We start from the raw sequence: 21495 nt of genomic DNA on the forward strand, positions 1-21495 counted from the left end.
CCACACAGCAGCATTAATTGGATCGTTCATTTCTCACTCCGAGACAAAGTTTCAGAGAACATTTACTTCTGTAACTTTTTGGAAAAAGAGTATTTTTTACTACATTGTACAGTGAAGTTTTACTTGGGTAATTTTACCATGAAGTATTGCTACTCTTACTTGAGCAATATTCCTGAATTAAACAAAAATTCACCAGACACAGGCGCAGTTTTTGTTAGTTTCATATCAAAAGAAACTGGTTATAATATATACTATACTAATATATTGATTTATATATATATTTACACTGATTGGTTTCTCCACTTTTCCACAAACCTGCATTGTTTTCTGGAACCAGCAGAAGTCACCCTCCCTGCACACACACATACACACATGTCCGCATTAAAAAAATAAAATAAAATGACTCCAGTCCCTAAATTTGACTATCAAATTAACCTGAATAACAAAAAGCACATACCTAATTTTAGACCATGTTTGGTTGCACATAAACTAAGTGACTCATGGAACATATAAATGAGTCACAGGCCATCGAAACCCCCGCACCACCGGCTGTTTACCACCATGCCACCGTGGTGACTGAGGTCAGAACTGGTTGAACTGGTTTCTGGTGTTGTGGGAAGCTGTTGGGACATGTCGGTGTGTCTGAAAGACTTTCTGACAGCCATTGTGAAGCTACATCTGAAGAGCAAGGAGCCTCCATTACATGATGCAATGTTAGCAGTAGTATGTGCAAAAATATGCCTCTGGTGGAAACAATGGATTAGAAACACATGACAAATTGTCAGGGGATCAGGCACAAACTTTTTCAAAGGTGTGTCTCCCATTACATTGAGTGTAAAAGTAGCAGCATTTCACAAAAAGGAACAGTTACAATTATAATGGCAGTGGGACCACTTTGTATGGGGCTAAAACGATGCCAAAACTGAAGAATGACAATGAACAGAAATATTGACATTTTAAAATTAACATTAACCGGAAGCACTGAAAAGTGCTGAAAGCGAAACAAAAATTGGTAACGAAACCCCAGGTACTGTATTTACAATATAGCAGAAAACTCATGACAGTTTCTCCTCTCTGACAGTTTGTTCAGTGTTGCGGGTTTTCAGTTTGAATGATCTGGACTGTTTTTTGTTAGTTTTTTTTAGCGTGTGTGGGCAGGTTTGCGGGGCGTGGTGGCGCCTCAGGACCACTTGCCATGTGGATTGATTACACAAGCAGACACTATGCTGACTGCGCTAACATTTTCTGCTCAAAGGTGTGCAAGGTTAAGGTGGAGCCTTTCAACCGAACCTCTGTGACTTCGTCGTCTTTTCCCGCTCTTGCCAACACGATGCAGAGAACTGAAATAAAACACAGCAACAATTCAGAAACAGTCAGTGAAAAGAAAGACTCAGTGTGAAAACAAGATCTTTTTTATTGTCTATAGTTTCAGTTGATCCTTTTCACTTTCTATGCAACATTTTCTGCACCGTATGTTTTTTTTTGTTTCAGAGTCAATATTAAGATTTTTCAGTCATAATTCTGTTTTCCGGTGCCGATATTTTTGGAAGTTTCACGTTATGTAGTCATTGTTTTTGCCCTCTAGCTTTGCTTCTGTCTGTCTGTCTGTCTGTCAGCTCATGACCCTGTAAGCTCAACGATAATGAGTTTATACAGCAGTTCATGTCTCAGTGGCTCAAAACACAAAAGAACACAATACAACAAAAGGGTTTAGAATGACCTAATCAAAGTCCAATTGTGACACTTTCTTTTAAAAAAGCTTAACTTTTCCAAAATGAAAAAAAATCCAGTGATACCGAATAAAACCTGTTCAACAGCAAAGACTGGGTCAAAATTCCTCTGCATGGAGGCTAACAGATGAATATCGGTCATTAAAAAAGCTTGTCGCCTCAAGGTATCTAAGAACCAGTTATTATGTTTGTGGAGGAGATTATAGAGGCCGGGTTAGCTTGGATAGCTTCTTCTCTCTGAACAAATTAAAATAAGCAAAATGAGGCGAATGTTCTCCATCCCAAAACTAAGCCCTTCTTTTCATTGTTTGTTTTCAAAAAATGTTTTGAATCACGTGTAATTTTCTTTCCAATTCGTAATCGTACGCCACTTTGTGTTGGTATTTGACATAAAGTAGGTTGTTTTGCATTGGTGTGTTTGTGCAGCAAAGTGCTTCTCCTTTTTTTAAATAACGCCCAGCACTTTCTTTTCATTACGTCAAAACTGTTCCTTGGAAAGGAGCCGCGTCAGCGGGGTAACGTGACCAGGGTGTGGCTCCGCTCTGAAAGGAAGGCCTTCTGCCCCGGAGCGTTGACAAAGGGTAAGGTGACACTCTACAGCCAATGATTTACCCACTGCTCTGCCCCGACCGGTCGTTAAAACAGGAACCTGGCGGCTCTGTGGGACGGTGGAGCCCTGTGAAAAGTGTGGCGAGCGCCAGAACGTGAAGGCTTGCCGATTCTCTTGACGTGAATGACCAGATAAGAAGCACTGAGGCCTTTTTTTTTGTTGTTTCGGGAAAGAATGAGTAGAAGCTGTAACATTAAAACAAGCATCAGGACCAGAGATCCAACAATGAAACTAGACACAAGTTTCCAATTGCAGGAAAAAAAAAAAAGCGAACACTGAAACCAGCGAGATGACGACTTCCCAAGATCGTCTGTAAAATGTGTCTCATCACGCCTTCTGACATTCCTCAACCCGGAGCTTACTAACCCTTCTTCGAATTGATCTTTGACCTGCTCTTCGGTGTGCCGCGGTGCTCCACATTTCAACACAGCACATTCCAGAAATTCCAAGGGTTTCAAAAGATTAAGTGAGCTAAGAGGAGGATGTCCATCTGCCGGATGATAACGAGGCCCGTGACTCACTCAGGACGGCACAATGACGCAACGAGACAATGGAGTTTCACAGAAACCGTGTTTTTGTTCTGTTTATTTAAGAAAGCAGAACAAACACACGTAACAGTGTCAAGAGCTCAACAACAAAAGGTTTAAAATGAATTCAAACAACGACAGGAACAGTTTTTATGACAAATGTGTAAAAAAACATATTTTTTTATATACATTTTCTAGCAATCAGACTGAATAATTGTAGCCATTTAATATATACAACTTGCATTATGTCCAGGATAGTATAAATAAAAAGATGCACTGACTGGCTATAAAAATAGATAAATAGTGAATTTTTGTCTTTATATTTCAATCAGATGTTGAAAATAAAAATGTCCGCCTTTCCCCGTCTATAAACTCATCAACCAACATCAGGATTTCTCAGGGCGTTTTTCTGTGTCTATGCAAAGGTCAGAAATATTTCTTTTCATTTCATGTTTGATTCACAACTGGCAAAAAACACACACTTGAATCATCAGATCCGACCTTAAACATTGGAAATCTGTGCTGTCCAGGAAAATCCCACTTAATGCATCCCATGCCATAAATATCAGCCTTTTTAACAGTTGATATGACATGTTTACATCCATTTACACATAATATAACATTGAACAAAACATATAATGATTCACAGTTTAACACTGAGCAGCTCCTGATAAAGTCACACATCACAAGCTGCAGTGCTATCGAGGTTCAGAGTTCATCTTTGGTCGGGTTCATGATGGACGATGACATCAGTGCAGAGGAGTGGAAGCACCCGCAGCGTGGAACAGTCCGGGCTCGGTCGCTAACAGGTGCTGCTTTCCGTGTTGGTGCTTCCGGACATGAACGACCGGCTCTTCTTGGAGTACTTCATGGAGCTGTACACGGCCTTCTCCTGTTCCACGGTTCTGTTGCTGCGGCACAGCAGCGTGTTCTTTACGTGCTCCTTGAACTCGTCCGACACAAAGTAGTAGATGAAAGGGTCCAGGGAGCTGTTGAGGCTCGCCAGACACAGTGACGTGATGTAAAAGCCGTAGCCTTTGTCCACCATTTTGGTTTTCACCAGGACATAGTGCACCACCAGCATTACGTTGCTGGGAATGAAGCAGATGAGGAAGGTGACCAGGACAACCAGGATCAACACGACAGCTTTTCTCCGTGTCTTTGTTGCACTGCTGTCGACCGTGTTGCTCCCCAGAGTTTTGAGCAGCAACACGTATGCCACAATGAGTACGATGCAAGGGATGAAGAATGAGACTGTGGCCATGAACATGAAATAGAAGAATGGATACTTGATATAAGGGTACAGGTCGTCGGCATTTGAATCTATGACGATCACATCGTGGCAGGTTGTCATGTTCACGCCTTTGATCTTAGTTGTGTGATCGTACAGGTACAGAGGAACGGAGGTGATCCAAATGAAAGCCCAGATAGCCACACAGACGCCGATAGCGACTTTGTTGTTCTTCCTTTGCGAACTCAGCGGGTTTGCCACGACCCAGTACCTCTGCACGCTGAGGCAGGTGATGAACAGCACTGAACAGTACATGTTCCCATAGAAGAAGCTCACCAGGACTTTGCACAGGGGCTCCCCATAGAGCCAGTTGTTTCCATTTACGTGGTAGGAAATTTTCAGAGGCATCCAGACAACGAACAGCAGGTCAGCCAAGGCAAGGTTGGCCATGTAGATGGAGGAAGGGTGCTTCTTCTTGGTTCTGAAGAGGAACACCCATAAGGCCATCCCATTTGCAGTCAGGCCCACCACAAACACAACGGTGTAGACAATCGGAAAGAAGACGGTGGTAAGGCCGCTCTGCAGCACATCTAATGCGACATCATCAATAACGGTTCCACTCTCAGTCTGTATTCCAATAAAACTTCGGCCTGAAATAGACAAAGATAAAAGAGATGTTAGTGTAAAAGGCAATTCATGTATGGTACACTTCTCTCTTCTGAACAGCTGTTCAGTTCTAATCTCTTGACTTCAATTGATTGATTCATATTTTTTTATAGGCAGTCAAGAAGGTTTTGTTGTTAATCCCTAAAGTAACTAGAAACAGAATTATTTCTGCGGTGGTTGTGGAAGACCGAATGTCTGGCACTCTTCCTTCAAACAGGACTTGTATGAAGTTCTCAGCCAAAATGACAAGAATACTTCTAAAACATTACCTATAAATGACATTCCATTAATGCTTAACACATGACTGTAGTTTTTTAAACATAATATACTTCATTTTCTTTATTTAGGAAATATGAAACCTATCAAGAATTTGAGAGGAAAATAAAGATCCGTCTCAGGTTACAGTCTAAGACACTATTTCATAGAAGCGTCAAACAAGTATGACCGGCTTCTTCCACACAAACACCTTGGAACATGGAAAAAGAATGGTGGCGATAGAGGCGTGATATGGGCTGGAATTCCAGACACAAGACACGGTGCACATTTCCATGACTCCGAAAACAAGGAGGCGAGGTTTTCTGCAAGGGAACCAGACTCTCAGCTGAAACTTGGGAGAAACTGGGTCATGCAGAGGGACGTCAACTTTGGGCTTTTTTTTTTTTTTAAAGATTGGTAATGTGTGAGTGATCAGAAAACTGCAATCAGTGCACCCTAAATAGAATCAAGTGAAAGGTCGTATAGGGAAATCTTTTGAGCAAACGCTGAACATGTCAACAATCTACCAGTGATGACATTGAAATAAATCACCTAAAAGTAACTTATTAGGTCAGCTGATGACAGGGAGTGTATCATTTGCTTTTCTACATAAATTTTTCTTATATATTCATACACACACACACACACACACACACATATATATATATATATATATATAATAAATAAAAGCTGTAGGCTGTTTTCATTAATACTGTAAAACTCTAAAAGACACACACAAAAAAGTTCCTTAATAAACAGTAGTTACTATAGTTATTTTCTTGCTTAGGCAAATTGTAGTTTCTTTGTAATTTACCGAGTCAAAAACGTGGAACATAAAATCCTACCAAGTGAATCTCTACGAGGTCCAGACCACCTACATGACGTCCTGACATAAAACCTGAACATTATCACTGCAGCCTTTCTGCTCTGTGGTCAATAAAAGTCGTGCCTCGCGACCCTCTCTTGTCCATGAAACGTCGACGCAACAAAAGAGAAAAACGGTGTTGGACTCACCTCGTTGCGCATGAACAGCAGAAGCGAAGCCGACAAGCAGCAGAAGCGACGAAATCCACTTTGAATCCATGTCTGCGCGCTCCAGAGTCAAAAAGCAACTTCTGCTCGTCTCTCACTTGATGTTTCGTCTTAAAACATGTCTGCTAAGGTCTGTGTCTCCGAAGGACACACCCAGAGACTACCTGTCCGGAGTCCGGGCATGCGCATACGTCACTTCTGTAACGCGCGCGGATTTCCCCCCACCCTCCGGTTTCCATGGTACCCAACTTTATCAATAAGAAACAGATGATTGAGATAAAAGCTTTTGAATGCGGAAATACTTAAATACTGCAGTTTGAAACATTTATTTTTAAGCGTGGAAAAAATAAATATCTTGGTATCGATCAACCCCAGTAAAAAAGAAGTGTATATATATTTTAATAACAACAACAATAATAATAATAATAACATATTATTATAATATAATAATACTATTATATTATAATATAATAATATAACATATTATATTATAATAATATATTATGCTGTAATAATATATTATTATTACATATATTATTATTATTAGTAGTAGTAATAAAAATAAATAATAATCCACATTATTAATTGTAATTAATAATTATTATTATTAATAATTGCAATTCGATAATTCCATTAATGCTGCAACTACATTGAACTGCAACTACAGTTCAGTAGATAGTGACACATCCGCATTACCCGCAGCTGGAACCACGTGTTGGATAAAGAGTTTTTCTAAGTGATGACATTGTGAGACATTTATTTTAGGAAATCTAGGTGTGTCCTGACATTAGTCATTAAAATGTGCAAACAATGAAACCAGCACTTTTTTTTAGGTTTCTGAGAAACATCTATTTAACTAAAAGCCACAAATAACAAAAAGACCAGCGTCTTCTTCATGAGAACATGACAGGCTCCCTGCAAGTTATTGATCAGTTTGAACCAATGAACTATTGGACGTGTCCCGACTGTGAACACCCACATGGACAGGCTGTACAACAGGTTTTATCCTCCGGCATTTTGGCCATTCCTTAAATTTTGTTTTTTAAAGGGGAAGCATAGTGTAGAAAATGTGTTTTTTTTTTGTTAGCTTTAATGTCATGTCACAACGTCCCCTCGTCAAAAAAAACCTTCCTTGGAGTAGCGCTTTGATTCTTTCATGCATGTTTGAGAAATCCTTTAATCTCCCGTGGCAACCTGTGCAAAAGGCCTGAGTGGACCTAGCTCCGCCTACAAGGACGGAGCTCCTCTTCAAAGTTGCAGTTTCCAAGCTTCCAAGCTTTTTTTTTTTGAGGAACTTAAGTGAGAACATTTTTCAGCACCCCTCCTCTGTGACTGTCCCACTCAGCTCCTTCAGACAAGGCAGTAATGATCAGTAAACACTTGGTGGAACAGCAACTTCTGAGCTCATTACAGGAGCTGCCTCTCGGTGAAACGCTGATGAAAATCTCGTTAAAGGGTTAACAGGAGCCATTTTGTGATGACTTCCTGAAGGCAGAGTTTCAGAAAGAGCAGATGATCTTTTTTTTTTTTAAAGAGACAGAGACCCAATTTCAAGGCGGTAAAATACAAAGTCACATTTCTTTTTGTGGGCAGGAAAGACATGTAGAATTTAAAGAAGACTCAAAATGAAGTAGCTAACTATTTTTACAATGACTGCCTATCCATCTATGGTAGAAAGAAAAAATTATACAGAGTCACAGTTGGTCAGGATGCTAATTAGTTTGGCAATAATTGGTTTTGGTGATGTAATACTCACAGTGTTGAAATGGTGTCTGACTGACCCTGAATGGGAACAAATGGTAAACATGTGTGTTATGAAAATAAGGAACAACCAGTTTGACCTTTCCAACAGTCCGCCACACAATACACACTCAGCTACAAAGGTCTTTTTTAGTTCCACATGCAGCAGCTTAATATTTGATTAATCTCACTGCAATCTTCTAGTAACATTTTTAAAAACTTGTAAAAGACATTGTTTGAACTTTACACCATCCAGAGGTTGAGTATTAACTGGGTTTTACTTCAAGGCAAAACCCAGAAACCCTTAAAAGGAGTCAAATGTGAATTTGAACACATTGATCATTTTTGCTTGACAAAAGCAGCCTAAAAAATGGGCTAGGTTTATTATTATTTTTCTATGCATAATGTGTATTGCACGAACGACTAACAAAGCTGGGGTAAATAAAGGTGTTGGAGGCATCAGAAGGAGTTGTGTTCAGCACATAGAAACTTTTATTATTATTATTAAACACATAATTGAGCATAAAATGATAAAATTCACACTCTTCTTGATAAGTCATCTTTGAATCGAACATAAAATTACAATGTTTTCCCCATTTATCCATAATATTCTTAATCTGAGTTTTCCCAAACTGATGAGTTTAAAGACCAAACAAAATGGGAGTTTCAGCTTTTGAATGCATTTGGTTTACAAAGATTTCTCTTTGCTTGTCTTCACTCAGAGCCAGTTAATATCAAATATATATATATGGATAAGAAGTCAATTATTAAGGTAGTTTTACATAAATTACTAGATAAAAGATGTCACTGATTTACAGTTTTGTCACACACAAAAAAGGCTACATTCATTTATCTAAAACCACAACATGAGTATCTTCTATGTGATCAAGGTCAAAAATGGCAAAATAATGAGGCACATAGCAGAATACATAGAAATATGTAAAAAAATAGAATAAAATAAAACTGTACTAACTATTTTTCAAAAACAAATATTGACCACACAAAAAAAGCTCTAGAAGATCATACACCTGTTCTGAACTGCTTCAACTCCTGTACTCTTAAGGCTACGTGAGCGATCTGACGGGGGTCGCACTGACACCGCCTGCGATTTTACGACCCTTCCGCTTCCCCGCTGTCCCGCCTCGACATCCTCCACGCTCTTTCAGAGCGTCGCGCTAAGACCAGGGGAGGGTTAATAATGACACCGCCATCAGCAATCGCTGCTCTGTGTGTTTCGCGTGCTGCTGCTGCTGGTGGTGGTGTACGAGCCGCTCTTCTTGGAGAACTTCAGAGCGCTGAAGGAGACCTTTTTCCTCTCGACTGCCCTCTGACTCCTGCACAGAAACGTGTTCTTCACGTGCTCCCTGAAGTCCTCGGAGATGAAGTAATAAATAAAAGGGTCCACGCAACTGTTCAGGCTCGCTAGGCACAGGGTGGTGATGTAAAACCCGTACCCGTTGTTCACAACCTCTCCTAGCAGGAGGATGTAGTGCACCAGCAGCATGATGTTACTGGGGGTGAAGCAGACGATAAACATGAGCAGGACTGTAATGATCAAGACCACGGCCTTGCGGCGCTTCTTGGCAATGGTAGGGTCCCCCATGCTGTTCTGGAGAGCCCTGAGCATGAGGACGTACGATATGATGCACACAACTGTCGGGACGACGTATCCCAGCGTCCCCATCGTCAAGAAGTATCCAGCCGCAGTCTTCTTTTGACTTGGCCTGGTGACGTCGTGGCAGGTCCGGATGCACATGTTTGGTATGTTTACTTCTTGATCGTAGCAGTAGAGAGGAATGGTGATGAGCCACACCAGCACCCAGATCGCTATAGAGACAGAGACTGCTAAAACGTTGCTCCTTTGATGCTGGGACATTGGGTAGACTACAGCCCAGTAACGTTGGACGCTGATGCAGGCGATGAAGGCCATGGAGCAGTACATGTTGCCATAGAAGAATCCCACCAGAACCTTGCACAGCCCATCTCCATACTTCCAGTCGTTGCCATTGAGGTGGTAGTCTATTTTTAAAGGGATCCAAATGACGAAAAGCAGATCAGCAAGCGCCAGGTTGGCCATGTAGATGGACGACGGGTGCTTTTTTTTGGTCCTGAAGAGGAAAACCCATAGAGCCAAGGCATTGGTGGGAAACCCAATGAGAAACACGAGGACATAGATGGCTGGGAGGAAGGCAGTTGTGAGAGGGCTTGTCAGGACTGCTTGGGTGTCAGGGCCAACAAACACACCATCATTCGTTTCTGTCCCAGTGAAGCCTCTGTTCGTTCCTGTGGCTGCAAACATGAAAGGATAAGCAAAGGAACAACAGGTGTTATTTTTTAGAGCTTTCCAAAAGTACTTATAAAACATTAACTTTTTCATATTCAGTGCATAGATGTCAGTGTACTTCAATGGGATTTTATGAAATATACCCAACATAAGGTAGTGCATAACCATGACCTGAAAAAGAGATACAGTGCTCTAAAAGTGTTTCTTCTCTTTATTTTTTACACTATATTTTTCAGATCATGATGCAATTTATAAGATTGGATAAAGATAACCTGAGTAAATAATGACCTCATTCATTAAGGGACAAATTCTGTCCAAAACAACCTGGACCTCTGGGGAAAAGTAACTGTCTGACACACCATAGCACACACTTCCCAAAAATTTTCTGGAAAGGCTCACCAGTGCTGGACGTTTTTCTAATTATGGTTCATTGGCGTCTTATGGCGTTAGTGCCGTACGACACTGTTTTCCGAATTGCTTTTCGATCATCTGGTGCTTTTTGAGCTCTGACTAAAAGACTTGAACTGAACATCCTGACTGGCTTCCAAAAACATTCCATCCCTGAATGTGTCCAATGAGACTTGGACAAAGGTCCACCTTCCAGCAGGACGGCCTAACAAGAAACAGTTGACTTTAAGACACAAACTCCTACGTCCAATTGGACTGCAATTGGAGACATTCTGGCCAGAATGGGACAAAAATGTACACAAAGTACAAAACCAAACATCTATTATTAACCTTAAACCTTACAACTAAAACCCCACCTGAAATTCAATACAATAAACGTAGTGTTGGTAGAGACGGTCTGTCTCCACCTAGAGGTGTCTCAACCTAACGGCACGAAACACCTACCTGTTTATGTCCTGGGTTTCCACACGGACGGCTCATTGAGGTATTTAACAGGAAGAAGAAAAAAAAAGCACAAAGGAGATAAAACTTTACCTTCTGTCGTCGCGCACATCGACATGACCGAGAGTTTGAGTTGACAGACGCGCAGGTTGAAAACGATAGAGAGCGGGCGCGGTCTGCGTCTCTTCTCCACAGGTCGCGAGAGCTCACTTCCGTGACACCTGGGTGACGTCACTGTGCGTCACGTGACTACACCCCCCACTCCAAGACGGTGACTGACCTGGTGATCAGGAGAAGGTTTTCGTGTCAAAACGTGTCGCCCTGCTTTCCAGGAACGCGGGGTTGTCATTGAACACAACAAGTTCACTGAACTGGTTTACTGTGTTTTACACATGGAGCTTATCAGAGGAGTACAAGTCGGTGCAATGACTCTTCTAATCTGACTGATCCACGCCATCTGCGACTGTTATCAGTCATAATTTCTCTTTTTAAATGATGGTGTGTGCATCCCCCAAAAAAGATAGAAGAAAGCGACGTTGCTTCACTAAATGAGAACAGAATATCAGCCAAATTGATGTTTTTTTTTCTCTCTCTCTCCTTCCGACTCTTTCATGCAGGTTATCTTTGACTCTTTAGTCAAAGACAGTTTTGACATTTTAGTGATATTTCTAACAAATGATTTTAGGAAGTAGCTCATAATTATCTGCGCACCAATGTGTCTCTTCTTCGGCGTTGCTATATAGCGGCGAGGGTGACGTTTTTCCTCAATAAACGGTAAAACAGCACCACCTTTCGGCGCAGATGAGTAAGAACACTTGACACGATAAGTTTTGCGGTGCGCATGCGTCACCTTTTTGGCGACATGTTTTCCGTTTACATGACATTACGATGGCGTTTATTTGTAGCCAATTCTGCCGATGTTCCCCCTAATACTCACATTTTATTTGAATGTCTTTTTGATGACGCCATCAATGTGCACCGCTTCATTATAGGAATTCAACTCATTTTAAAAGGGCATTCCCACACTTCAACACAATCAATCAATCAGGTTTGATTGATTGACTTTCATTTCATGAGCAAAGTTACTACAATCAATTCCCTTGTCAGTATCAACAAAACCTACTGAGGTATATTTGTCAAATATAAAGTGTCCCATAGCATTAAAAATAAAAGATGGAAAGTTCTCTGCCAACTTAGTGATTCACATATTTGGCCAGCAGGTGGCAGCATTCAACTACTTTCCTTTTGACTGGAACCTCTGGTTAATTCAGTTCATTTAACAGAAGTCAAAACACCAAAGTTGAGTCTCAAATATTTATTAAGAGACAGAAATACCACAAAATACAAAAAAATATTGTACGTTTTGAAAAGATATAGTGAAAGCTTATATATACAAAAAACAACAACAACAACAAAGGGCTAAATATAACAAGCTGAAGGAATAACTAACATTCAGTGTAAAAATGTAAATATACGCAGCAAAGGGTGAAGTAAACTGCGGTTCGACACTCAGTTTTATGCCAGATTTAACTTCACCACCCCAAAAACAAGAGATCTCTAGTGTTTCTACTACTGCAGGATGTTTGGTTACCTTCAATTTCAGTGAATCTCAATTGAAACATCCCAACTCAGTGCTCAGTTTATGTAGTAGCCTTAACTTTACAGCTTTGTGGTTCTGCGTTTAAATGTACTAACCAGTGCCCAGCGCCACAGTGATCAGACCAACAGTTTCTTGTACTGGCTGTTCAGGTTTGCTTCCATTGAGTTCGTTTTGCTCACCGATGAAGACATTGTGGAGCATTCGGTGCGGCCGGACTTCAGAATGGGTCTGGTGCTGGATCTGTACGAGTCAGATGACGAATTGGTGATTCGACCCTTAGTCGACGATCGACACAGCATGCCGGACAGCTGTCTCTGACACTGGGAAGAGCCGAAGTAGTAGAGGAGGGGATCCAGGAGGCAGTTTAGACTGCCCAAACACAAAAACGTCAAATAGAGCCCGTAGGAGCTGTCGGTGGCCTTCGAAGCATTGTTGGATCCTTCAAACAGAAAGTAGTGTGCCAGTAGGAAGCAGTTGGTGGGCATGAAGCACAGCACGAAAATCACTAGGACCGTCACGATCATCACCACCGCTCTTGTTTTTTTGCGCGATCGTCCTTGAAGCCCGCGTGCCACGCTGCTCAGCGTCCAGATGACTTTGGTATAGGACCCCACCGTGACAAGAAAAGGCAAAACAAACAGGGAGAGACAGATGGCAATGAAATATATCTTCAACCACAAAATCGCCTCTGTGGTTTGGACGTCGTGGCAGGTGGTGATGTTCAGCCCCTCAACGTAAGCCGTCTGGTCGGAGACGACAAGCGGAACGGAGGCGGCGAAGGACAGGACCCACACGGTCACGCAGGCTTTGACGGTGTTCTCCGTCTTCCTCCATGCCAGGGAGTCGATGGGGTACACGACCGCAAGGAACCGGTCCACGCTGATGCAGGCTATGAGAAGGACGGAGCAGTACATGTTCCAGTAGAAGCTGGCGGTGACCACCCTGCACAGGAGCCAGCCGAATATCCAGTCGTTGCCCATGAAGTGGTAAGAGATCTTGAAGGGGAGCATGAGACCGAAGAGCAGGTCAGCGGAGGCCAGGTTCAGCATGTAGATCGCCGCCGGCTTCTTTGGCTGGATGCCCTTAAAGAAGGCCACGATGGCGGCGAGGTTGATGGGAACGCTGATGCAGCACACAAAGGTGTAGAACGAAGGCATGAGTACCGTGGAAATGGGGCTCGTCAGGAACTGTCTCGCCTCCTCAGAGAGGGATCCTTTTAACGTTTCATTCCTTGCGGTTCGGTTTGAAGGAACCAATTGTTGATCTTCATCAACATAATCGATCGGTTCGTCTGTGGCTGCTGGACTAAGGACAAAGGTCCGTGGATTAGCGCCTGGCGAAAGAAAAAACAAACAAGCAAATGAGGATCAAATGGCTATAAACTGAAATATTTACAATTCAAAGAATTAATTCAAAGAAATACAAAGTCATTATGAAGGGCCAAAGGCAAATTAATTTCAGTATGACTATTATTTTTAAGACCTCAACCTTAAACAGTAAATAATTTTTTTAACAAAAAAAGAAAAAAAATGTATTTATATCTTTTTTTTTTTTACACTGATTTTTTTTTGACAAAAACATAAAAGAGACTCCATTCACGAGGATGAAAAGGGCACCTTGGACTGTAAAAGCTGCAGATAACTTTGGGCCACGTTCAACCTAGGACCGGCCCTGCTAACTTTCTAACACACACACAAAAATAAAAAATAAAAAATGCAGAAAAAAAATCATAATCACTCAAAAGTAGTCTTTAATTTACTGTACATGCTTCAGTTTTTTTGGGGGGAAATAAACTTTACAATGAACCGCCCCGTTATTTAATGTCATGTTTTTCCCTCCAACATGAAGATGTGATCAAATGCTTCTTCCTGCTTGTTTGTGTGCGAAAAGCCACGAGTTATGTTTTTTAAAAAGCAGGTTATTATTAGTATTTTTTGACGCACGCTTCATTTCATTTGGATAAAACGGAAATGTATTTTTGTGTGTGTTTTTTCCTCACCGTTTCTTTTGAAAGGGCCTGCAGCAGCAGCAGAAAACAAGCAGAGCAGCAGCACAGATCTCAGGGCCCCAGGAAGCATCGTGTCGCTGAAACCCAGGATCCAAACCCACAGGAACATCCACCAGACGTGTCTCTGCGCGTCTCTCTCCCACGTCCCTCTGCTGTTTATCAGACTCCCGGAGACTTTTTAGTTTCCGCCCAAGTTTAGTCCCAAACGCGTCCGTCCCTTCCCCCCTTAAATCTCCCTCCCCTCCCCATGTCCGGCACGTCACTCTCATTCCTTTCTTCTGATGTCACCTTTCCGGTCTCATAGTAACAGGCCACCAGAAGGAAACCATTACAAAGATCGACCATGTAAATACATAAATAATACCACACCTTATGAACAGAGCCTTAAAATCTGAAATAATTCCCAAGATTTCGCCTGATCTACAGGGAACAACACGGGCCAAAACCCACCTCTCTCATCCGTGTTCATGAAATTCTGGATTTAAACACAGAAAGGAGCTCTAATATTTTGATTTGATAATTATCAGGGTGAAAAGTGAAACTTTAAGCAAGAGCAAAACAAACTAAATGAGGGAGGGAATGTGTGCTGAGCAAAGTGCAGGATCATAAAAGCTGAAGATCTTGTGCAAAAAACACCTTATTTTAATTTTAACTGTATGTGGTCTATCACGTTACTAAATTTCAAAACAGGAAAGTGCCAAAACAAGTTCAGAACTCATTTTATTATGTTATTATTTAAACTTGCAATGAGTTTTCGTGGTTAACTAAAAAACACACACACACAAAAAACACAAAAACCACAACAACTCCATGTCAAAGACCAAACCTACACCCATAGGTTTCAGGCAAATCGTCCGTATTTGTACGAGACAGAAACGTTCCCCTTCACTTCCTTTGTATCAGGAACGTCAAAGTCTGAAGAGGAGTCCTGCAAAGTTTAGACATCCCAAAATCAGATGAAGGATGGCGTTAGAGGAAAGAAAGAGAGAAAGAAAGAAGTAAAGAAAAGAAAAAAGAAAGAAAGAAAGGAAAAAAGGAAGGAAGGAAGTCATGGACTTTTCTATGAAAAAAGTGACTCATTGTCTGGAAAATAAGTTAAATGTTTTTTTTTTCCATCTTCAGTTTTTGCTTTTGGTGACTAAATTGGACCAGATTAGAGATTCGTCCAACAGAAGGACTTTTATCTCACATACAATCTGAGGTTTACTTGGCCTTGGAGCGAAAAACCTTTCACCGTAGTCTGACAAACGTTAGCTTTCCTTTGGTAAAAGTAAAAGCGACTGGAGTTTTTCAGAGAATGAAGGATGGGAGGCTTTGTTCCATAAACAGAACTTCATTCTCAGCGTCGTTGACTAGACAAGCCTCAGTTTGTCCCTGCTGACGTCGCAGGGCTTCCTCTGCTTGTGGCAGACAGCAGATCGTATCAGGAGAAACCGTTAAATACGCAGCAGAAAAAAAATGGACCACTTTTTATTTTTTATTTGTTTTAATTGTTATCATTCTTCACGCGAGTCTTCCCATCTAGTTTTCTGGCTGAATCATATCTAGGAACATATTGCTAGCTCACGATGAGGATCAAAAACAAAATGTTCAGGACACTTGCTGTTTAAAAAAAAAGAAAAAAAAAGTGTTTTTTCAAGGCATTTCCACAGGAATTGACTTCCTGGACTTCTTCCTTTTTTGTCCATTGTAAAGTGTTTATTTATGGCTTATGTAAACTAATTTCTGAGACTGTAAACACGTCTAATTTTGGTGAGATCACATTGCAGGAGAGTTCACTCCACCCCCAAGATGGCAGTCGGCCCCGGAGTCACTAGAAACCAGTCAGAACTGACGAGCAGCAGAAAGTGTTTGCTGATTGTTTTCTCTCAGTGTGAGGGGGGGAAAGTGAGTTTCTGATGACGGGTGGAGGTTTTGGGAGCGGTCGGCCTCGTCTACACGGACAGCCTGGACTCCCTCGGGGTTTGATGTCTGAGCTCCCTGACGTTCATGCAAATCCGTTTCCTCCCAGACGCTTCTATCAACCGGTTGTCTGTTTCTCATTAACCCGTCTCCCTTTTGCTTGCTCTCAAGTTCATTTGTATGTCCGAAAAACGACAATAAACCGGGGCTCGTTATTCATGGCTCCCATTCGTTTAGATATTCCACACCTGTTACTCATCACGACGGCCCCTTTCCCAGTCATCGCCAGTTCCTCCATTAGGCATATGGTCTCTGCTTCGAGGCAGAATTTATTGCTTTGCAACCCTTCTTTTGATTTGTGCGTTTCCTAGGGATTTTTCGAAAAATATCCAAACATCGCCTCTCTGTTGCCTGCGCAACAGAACAATGGAAACTCTAGATCAACCCAACTGGGACCTGATTTCAACCAGTTTGCCAGTGAATTTTGTTTCCTCATGTTTTGTTCTTGCTGGTGTGTTAAAAACATGTTTTGCAGGCATGAAAATGAGGAGACGAACTTTAATCTCTGCGGCTAACTTCGACTCTCCTCTTGTTGCGAATAATGCCTGTGCACTGGGATCGGTGTTGTGAAATTTAAAGCACTGTGCATTGACAGGATAGGTTGTGCTTCCTTTACCGTGACATCACCGTCTTATTTTATTTCATTTATTAATGCTCAAGCATTTGGCTGGGAAGTTTCCCCATGGCAGACCAAGAATTTATCGGTCAGATCCTTCAAAAAGAAGGCCTTCACTTTTTGTTTCAAGCATCCAGCACTCCGATGTGAGTGAGGCTCCTGCACAGTGTACAACTTAAGACAAGGTAATCAAGTCAATATTTGGTTTTGCAGCTGTAAAGATTTTGCAGAAGTGGTGCCCATATGCTCTCTACAAGATGTCATCACGTTATGTACGCCAAAACGTCCAATGAGTAGTGAGGCGTTGCTGGAACTGATGAATAGGAAAAGTCAAAACATTTCTGAAAGATTAATTCCCCCACAAGGTGAAAGATGCAGATACTGTGAACTGGAAATAAACTGAACTAAACTGAACTGAATGAAATTGAGGAACTGAAAGGTTCTCAAAATTCAGAGGGAATTGGCCCAGAAAGTTCAGAAATGTTATAAATGTGGCAAGGAGAGTCGCATCAACATACAGTAACAAACCTAAATGTGACCATAATCAACAAACGAGCTTTTGGGAAAGTATTTTGTGCTGTCACCGAAGAGCGTTCATTATTGAGGCATTTAGTCACCCAAAAATAGAAACACGCTGCATTCCTGTAAGAAGCTGTCAGTTACCAAGAAGCATCTAGAAAGATAACATCATTTTCAACGGAGCCTCATTTAGTCTGCTATCTGATAACGTTCTGGCAACCAATGCAAAATTACTTACGCAATAACATCTTAAGAAATTTCTTTAACTTCACTTTGACTAGAAGGACTTTAGTGTGATGCGTGCTACTGTTCCAAAAAAATAACAACAAACAATCCAGTCAAATTTGGGTTTTTTAGAAGGGGAGATAGTTGTGAAGTAGATTTTTCTTTAAAGAGAAAATCTTTTATTTGCATCATACATAGTCGAGATGTTTTTTTCAGGCAGCTGCAGAAAACATCTGCAGCTGCCTGCTGATGTCTAATTGAACAAGATGTGTCTGTTGAAGTTTCCCAGACGGGTTATTTGGGAACTTGCTGTTTTTCCTGTGGCCTTCCCTGCATGGAAATAGAATGTTTAGTTTTTGCATCCCGTAGACATGATAGTGAATAAGGTTGAACTGTTCCGTCTGCTTTCCTTTGTTTCTTTTGTTTGGTCTTCGAAGATTGAGTCTCCGCCTCTGTTAGCAGAGAGAGGTGAATAAAGGAACTCTGAGTTATTTAGAGCAGAATGAGTTTCGCCTAATGCAGTGTATTTTTGCTCTCTGTCTGCAGATGTATTAAAGATTGTTTTTGCTCCCTGACTTTTGTCTGGACCTCAGTCTCTGAATTATGTACTTCATAAGTTCTACTGGCGCCTCATGGGGGGGTTGAGGGTCCGCTGTTCTAGTCTCAGTCCGGAAAGGCGCGTCGACAGACAGAACCTGTGGCAAATACGGGGTTTGTTTGGGCAAGTGTGCGGCTGCGTTAAGCATTTTGGAAATATCCGATATTTATCGAAATTCAAGTGAGAATTTATTGTGTTTTTTGTCTGTTTTACCTGCAGTAAACTCTATTTTATCCATTTTCATAAAATGGACAAAATAGTCTGATTGCTGAAAAACATATGCATGCGCTGCTCATAAAAAGTCAGGACTCTTCACCTGTTTCAGGATGAACCTGCAACCTTCACAGATCAGCTGAAGGCGACCTCCGCTAAATTTCTGAATGTTCAGCCATTCAGTCATTTTTGCACAACTTGCTGTTCTCCGACAGTAAATTGGATCCGTGAACTGACCAAAATGTCCCGGTCATCCAGGAGGTCAGGAAACCTGATCGAAGGCGTCTCTCCGTTGCGAGGCCTCAAGCAGGAGTCGCATCATATTTGATGAAGCCAAAATGTAACTCATAACGTAACTGCTGCAAATCAGCATCGACGCTCATAAACTAACGTTTCATCCAGTCGGGGAATTCCCGTTGTTTTCCTCTGCCCTTTCTGCTTTGGATTGAACCGAGGCCTGATCAGACTGAACAGCAACCAGGAGAGAACGAGGACTTTCTGAAGAGGCAGACGGAAAAGCAGCAAACCCTTTATTGGTTCGTCTCTCAACTGGAACCGGGCCTGTGACTTTATCTCTCACCGTCTGCATCCTGCCTCCTCCCTGAAGCTCACAGTGAGTTCGGGAACACTGCGGCCTGGAAGAGCTGACCTCCACTTTTGAAGATTTTTGAACATTTTTATATCAGCAAGGGGGAGAGAGACGAGGGAGGGAGCGAGGCAGGTGGGGGGCATCAACACGCACAGGAAAGAGGTCACACACACGTCCAGGAAATGATGTCACTCCCTGAGCTGCCTGTCAGCTCATTGTGTCGGCTTCTCTTCACGGTATTCATTGTCTTTTTAGGTACTTTGCCTGCAGAGAAGCGTCATTTCCCAACGACGCTCAGAGCAACAAGGAGGTTCAAATAAGCGGCTTTATCTACAAAAGTGAACTCTGAACCTTTTACGCACTGGCAAGTCAACAGACTCGCTTAAAAAATAGAAAAATGTCCAGCTGGAAATCGGGACAAAAACAAAACCTGCAGCGTGAACTGAGCTGCAGTTTGATATTACAAAAAATAAAAATAAAAAAATCTAACATTGATGAGGGTAAATGTGGATTATTGTCCAGCCTGATAGAGGGCAGCTGAGGCAAAAGGGCATCTGGGTAATGTTATGTTTTTTTTAACTTGTGGAGGCAGGAAGTCATAGATTACTAAAAAAAAAAAAAAAAAGATTACATTTTTAAAGCGACAGCTTTTTAAAAAAATTTTTTTTGAAAACCAATTACTTCATCAGAAGATATTTGTTTTCCCTACTGAACATTTTTCCTTAAAATTAAAAGTTGGTTTGTTTTTGCTGTCAACGCAACGCTGAGATTGTCTCCGAATAGTTTCTGTGTATTGAAGGCATTTTAATTTTTTGTCACCGAGCCTGGGAACAAGAGGCCTTTTCGAGAGTGTGTGTTATGTGGGAGGACTGGTCAAGTAAACCCTCTTAACGTTGTTGGATTGTGTTCAGAAAGAGGAGAGAAACCATCTGTTTCCATTGAGCAACACCTTCATCCGCTCTGTCTGTTGCTTTAAATAATCCAGAAGACGTTTTTCACGGCACCTCGAGGGTGTCGGCCTTTTATTGGACCGTAGAATGCAACTCTTTTCTCATTTCACTCGGCTGGGAGTCTCCTCTTCAGCAGAAATTGGATCATTTGTATATGACCATGTCATTTCACCCAAATATGCTCATATCTGCATATCTTCTTTATTTTATTTTTGCTTATAATTTGTGAATCAAGAGGCCAGCATCACGTATGGCTGCGATTGACACTTGAATCAGTGATCAGTTATTCCGTCAAATAATCTGACGATTAATTGATTAATTGGTTTAAAAAAATTGGAACGTTGCAGATTTTTTTTTACTTCTCAAGTTTTTTGTATGCGATATTAAAAATGATTTAGAACATGTAGATAAACAAATAATTCAACTGTTTTCTTTGGGTTTTTTTAAAAAAAAACAAATATTTATTGCCTAAAATGCAAGATAAAAAAATGCCACTTGAGGACAGGAAAGGCGACACACACACACACACACACACACACACACACACACACACACAAGCGAACATACCCTCCTGGGCAGTTTGCGGTGATAAAATGCCTCTGCGTCATGGTGCAGTTGGAAGTCGGATGTGTAAAGTTATCCAGAGGTGTTGGATTGACAGTGTTAACTCATGACCTCCAGTGACTTCTGACCCTGTTACTAAAGTATGGAGGAGAGGCGTTGCCGAGGAACACGGGTTTGTGGGAGAAAACCCACAATGCAACAGTCTGTAAGTATTTTGCTGCGTGGCGTGTAGCTTACAGGACAAACAACCATACACACACACACACTCACGCCTAAGGAGAATTTGGAAAGACCAATTACCTCCTAGAGTTTTTGGACTGTGGGAGGAAGCCGGAGAACCCGGAGAGAACCCACGCACCCACAGGGAGAACATGTGAACTCCGTGCAGAAAGACCCCGGGCCGGGAATCGAACCCAGGACCTTCTTCCTGCAAGGCAACAGTGCTGCCAACTGCACCACTGTGCAGCCATATAGATAGATAGATAGATTGCATTTATTGTCATTGAACAGGATTCAACAAAATTTCCATTGCAACTCCCGTGCAAAAAGTCAAATATATACAATAAATAAAATAAACACACAACAATAACAATATAAAAACAACTAAAATTATCTAAAAGGAACTCCAACCACACCAAAGAAGAAGCAGCAGGTCCAATTATGGCAAAGTGCAGATGATGTGACAAAGTGCAAAGTGTAGAACAGTATGGCTGTGTGGGGGTGGGAG

At 41.5% G+C, this 21495-nt stretch overlaps 3 protein-coding genes across 3 annotated transcripts; all 3 read right to left on the minus strand.

The window, feature by feature from the left end:
• Nucleotides 1-1396: 1396 nt before the first annotated feature.
• f2rl1.2 (coagulation factor II (thrombin) receptor-like 1, tandem duplicate 2) lies at nucleotides 1397-6191 on the minus strand. The gene is made up of 2 exons (XM_055052459.1): nucleotides 6034-6191; nucleotides 1397-4748 (listed from the first exon to the last, which is right to left on the minus strand). Exons 1-2 carry the CDS (start codon nucleotides 6101-6103, stop codon nucleotides 3670-3672), a joined length of 1149 nt encoding a protein of 382 aa, XP_054908434.1. The 5' UTR covers nucleotides 6104-6191; the 3' UTR covers nucleotides 1397-3669.
• A 2069-nt stretch (nucleotides 6192-8260) lies between these two features.
• On the minus strand, nucleotides 8261-11134 carry LOC129374193 (proteinase-activated receptor 2-like). Its single transcript, XM_055052465.1, has 2 exons — nucleotides 11018-11134; nucleotides 8261-10080 (listed from the first exon to the last, which is right to left on the minus strand). The coding sequence occupies exons 1-2, from the start codon at nucleotides 11040-11042 to the stop codon at nucleotides 9002-9004; spliced, it is 1104 nt and encodes a 367-aa protein (XP_054908440.1). The 5' UTR covers nucleotides 11043-11134; the 3' UTR covers nucleotides 8261-9001.
• Nucleotides 11135-12224: 1090 nt separating this feature from the next.
• LOC129374184 (proteinase-activated receptor 1-like) lies at nucleotides 12225-14719 on the minus strand. The gene is made up of 2 exons (XM_055052453.1): nucleotides 14524-14719; nucleotides 12225-13857 (listed from the first exon to the last, which is right to left on the minus strand). The coding sequence occupies exons 1-2, from the start codon at nucleotides 14639-14641 to the stop codon at nucleotides 12641-12643; spliced, it is 1335 nt and encodes a 444-aa protein (XP_054908428.1). The 5' UTR covers nucleotides 14642-14719; the 3' UTR covers nucleotides 12225-12640.
• Between the last annotated feature and the right edge of the window lie 6776 nt (nucleotides 14720-21495).

Source organism: Poeciliopsis prolifica, unplaced genomic scaffold, assembly GCF_027474105.1.
Source record: "Poeciliopsis prolifica strain line A6 unplaced genomic scaffold, Auburn_PproV2 SCAFFOLD035, whole genome shotgun sequence".
NCBI lineage: Eukaryota > Metazoa > Chordata > Actinopteri > Cyprinodontiformes > Poeciliidae > Poeciliopsis > Poeciliopsis prolifica.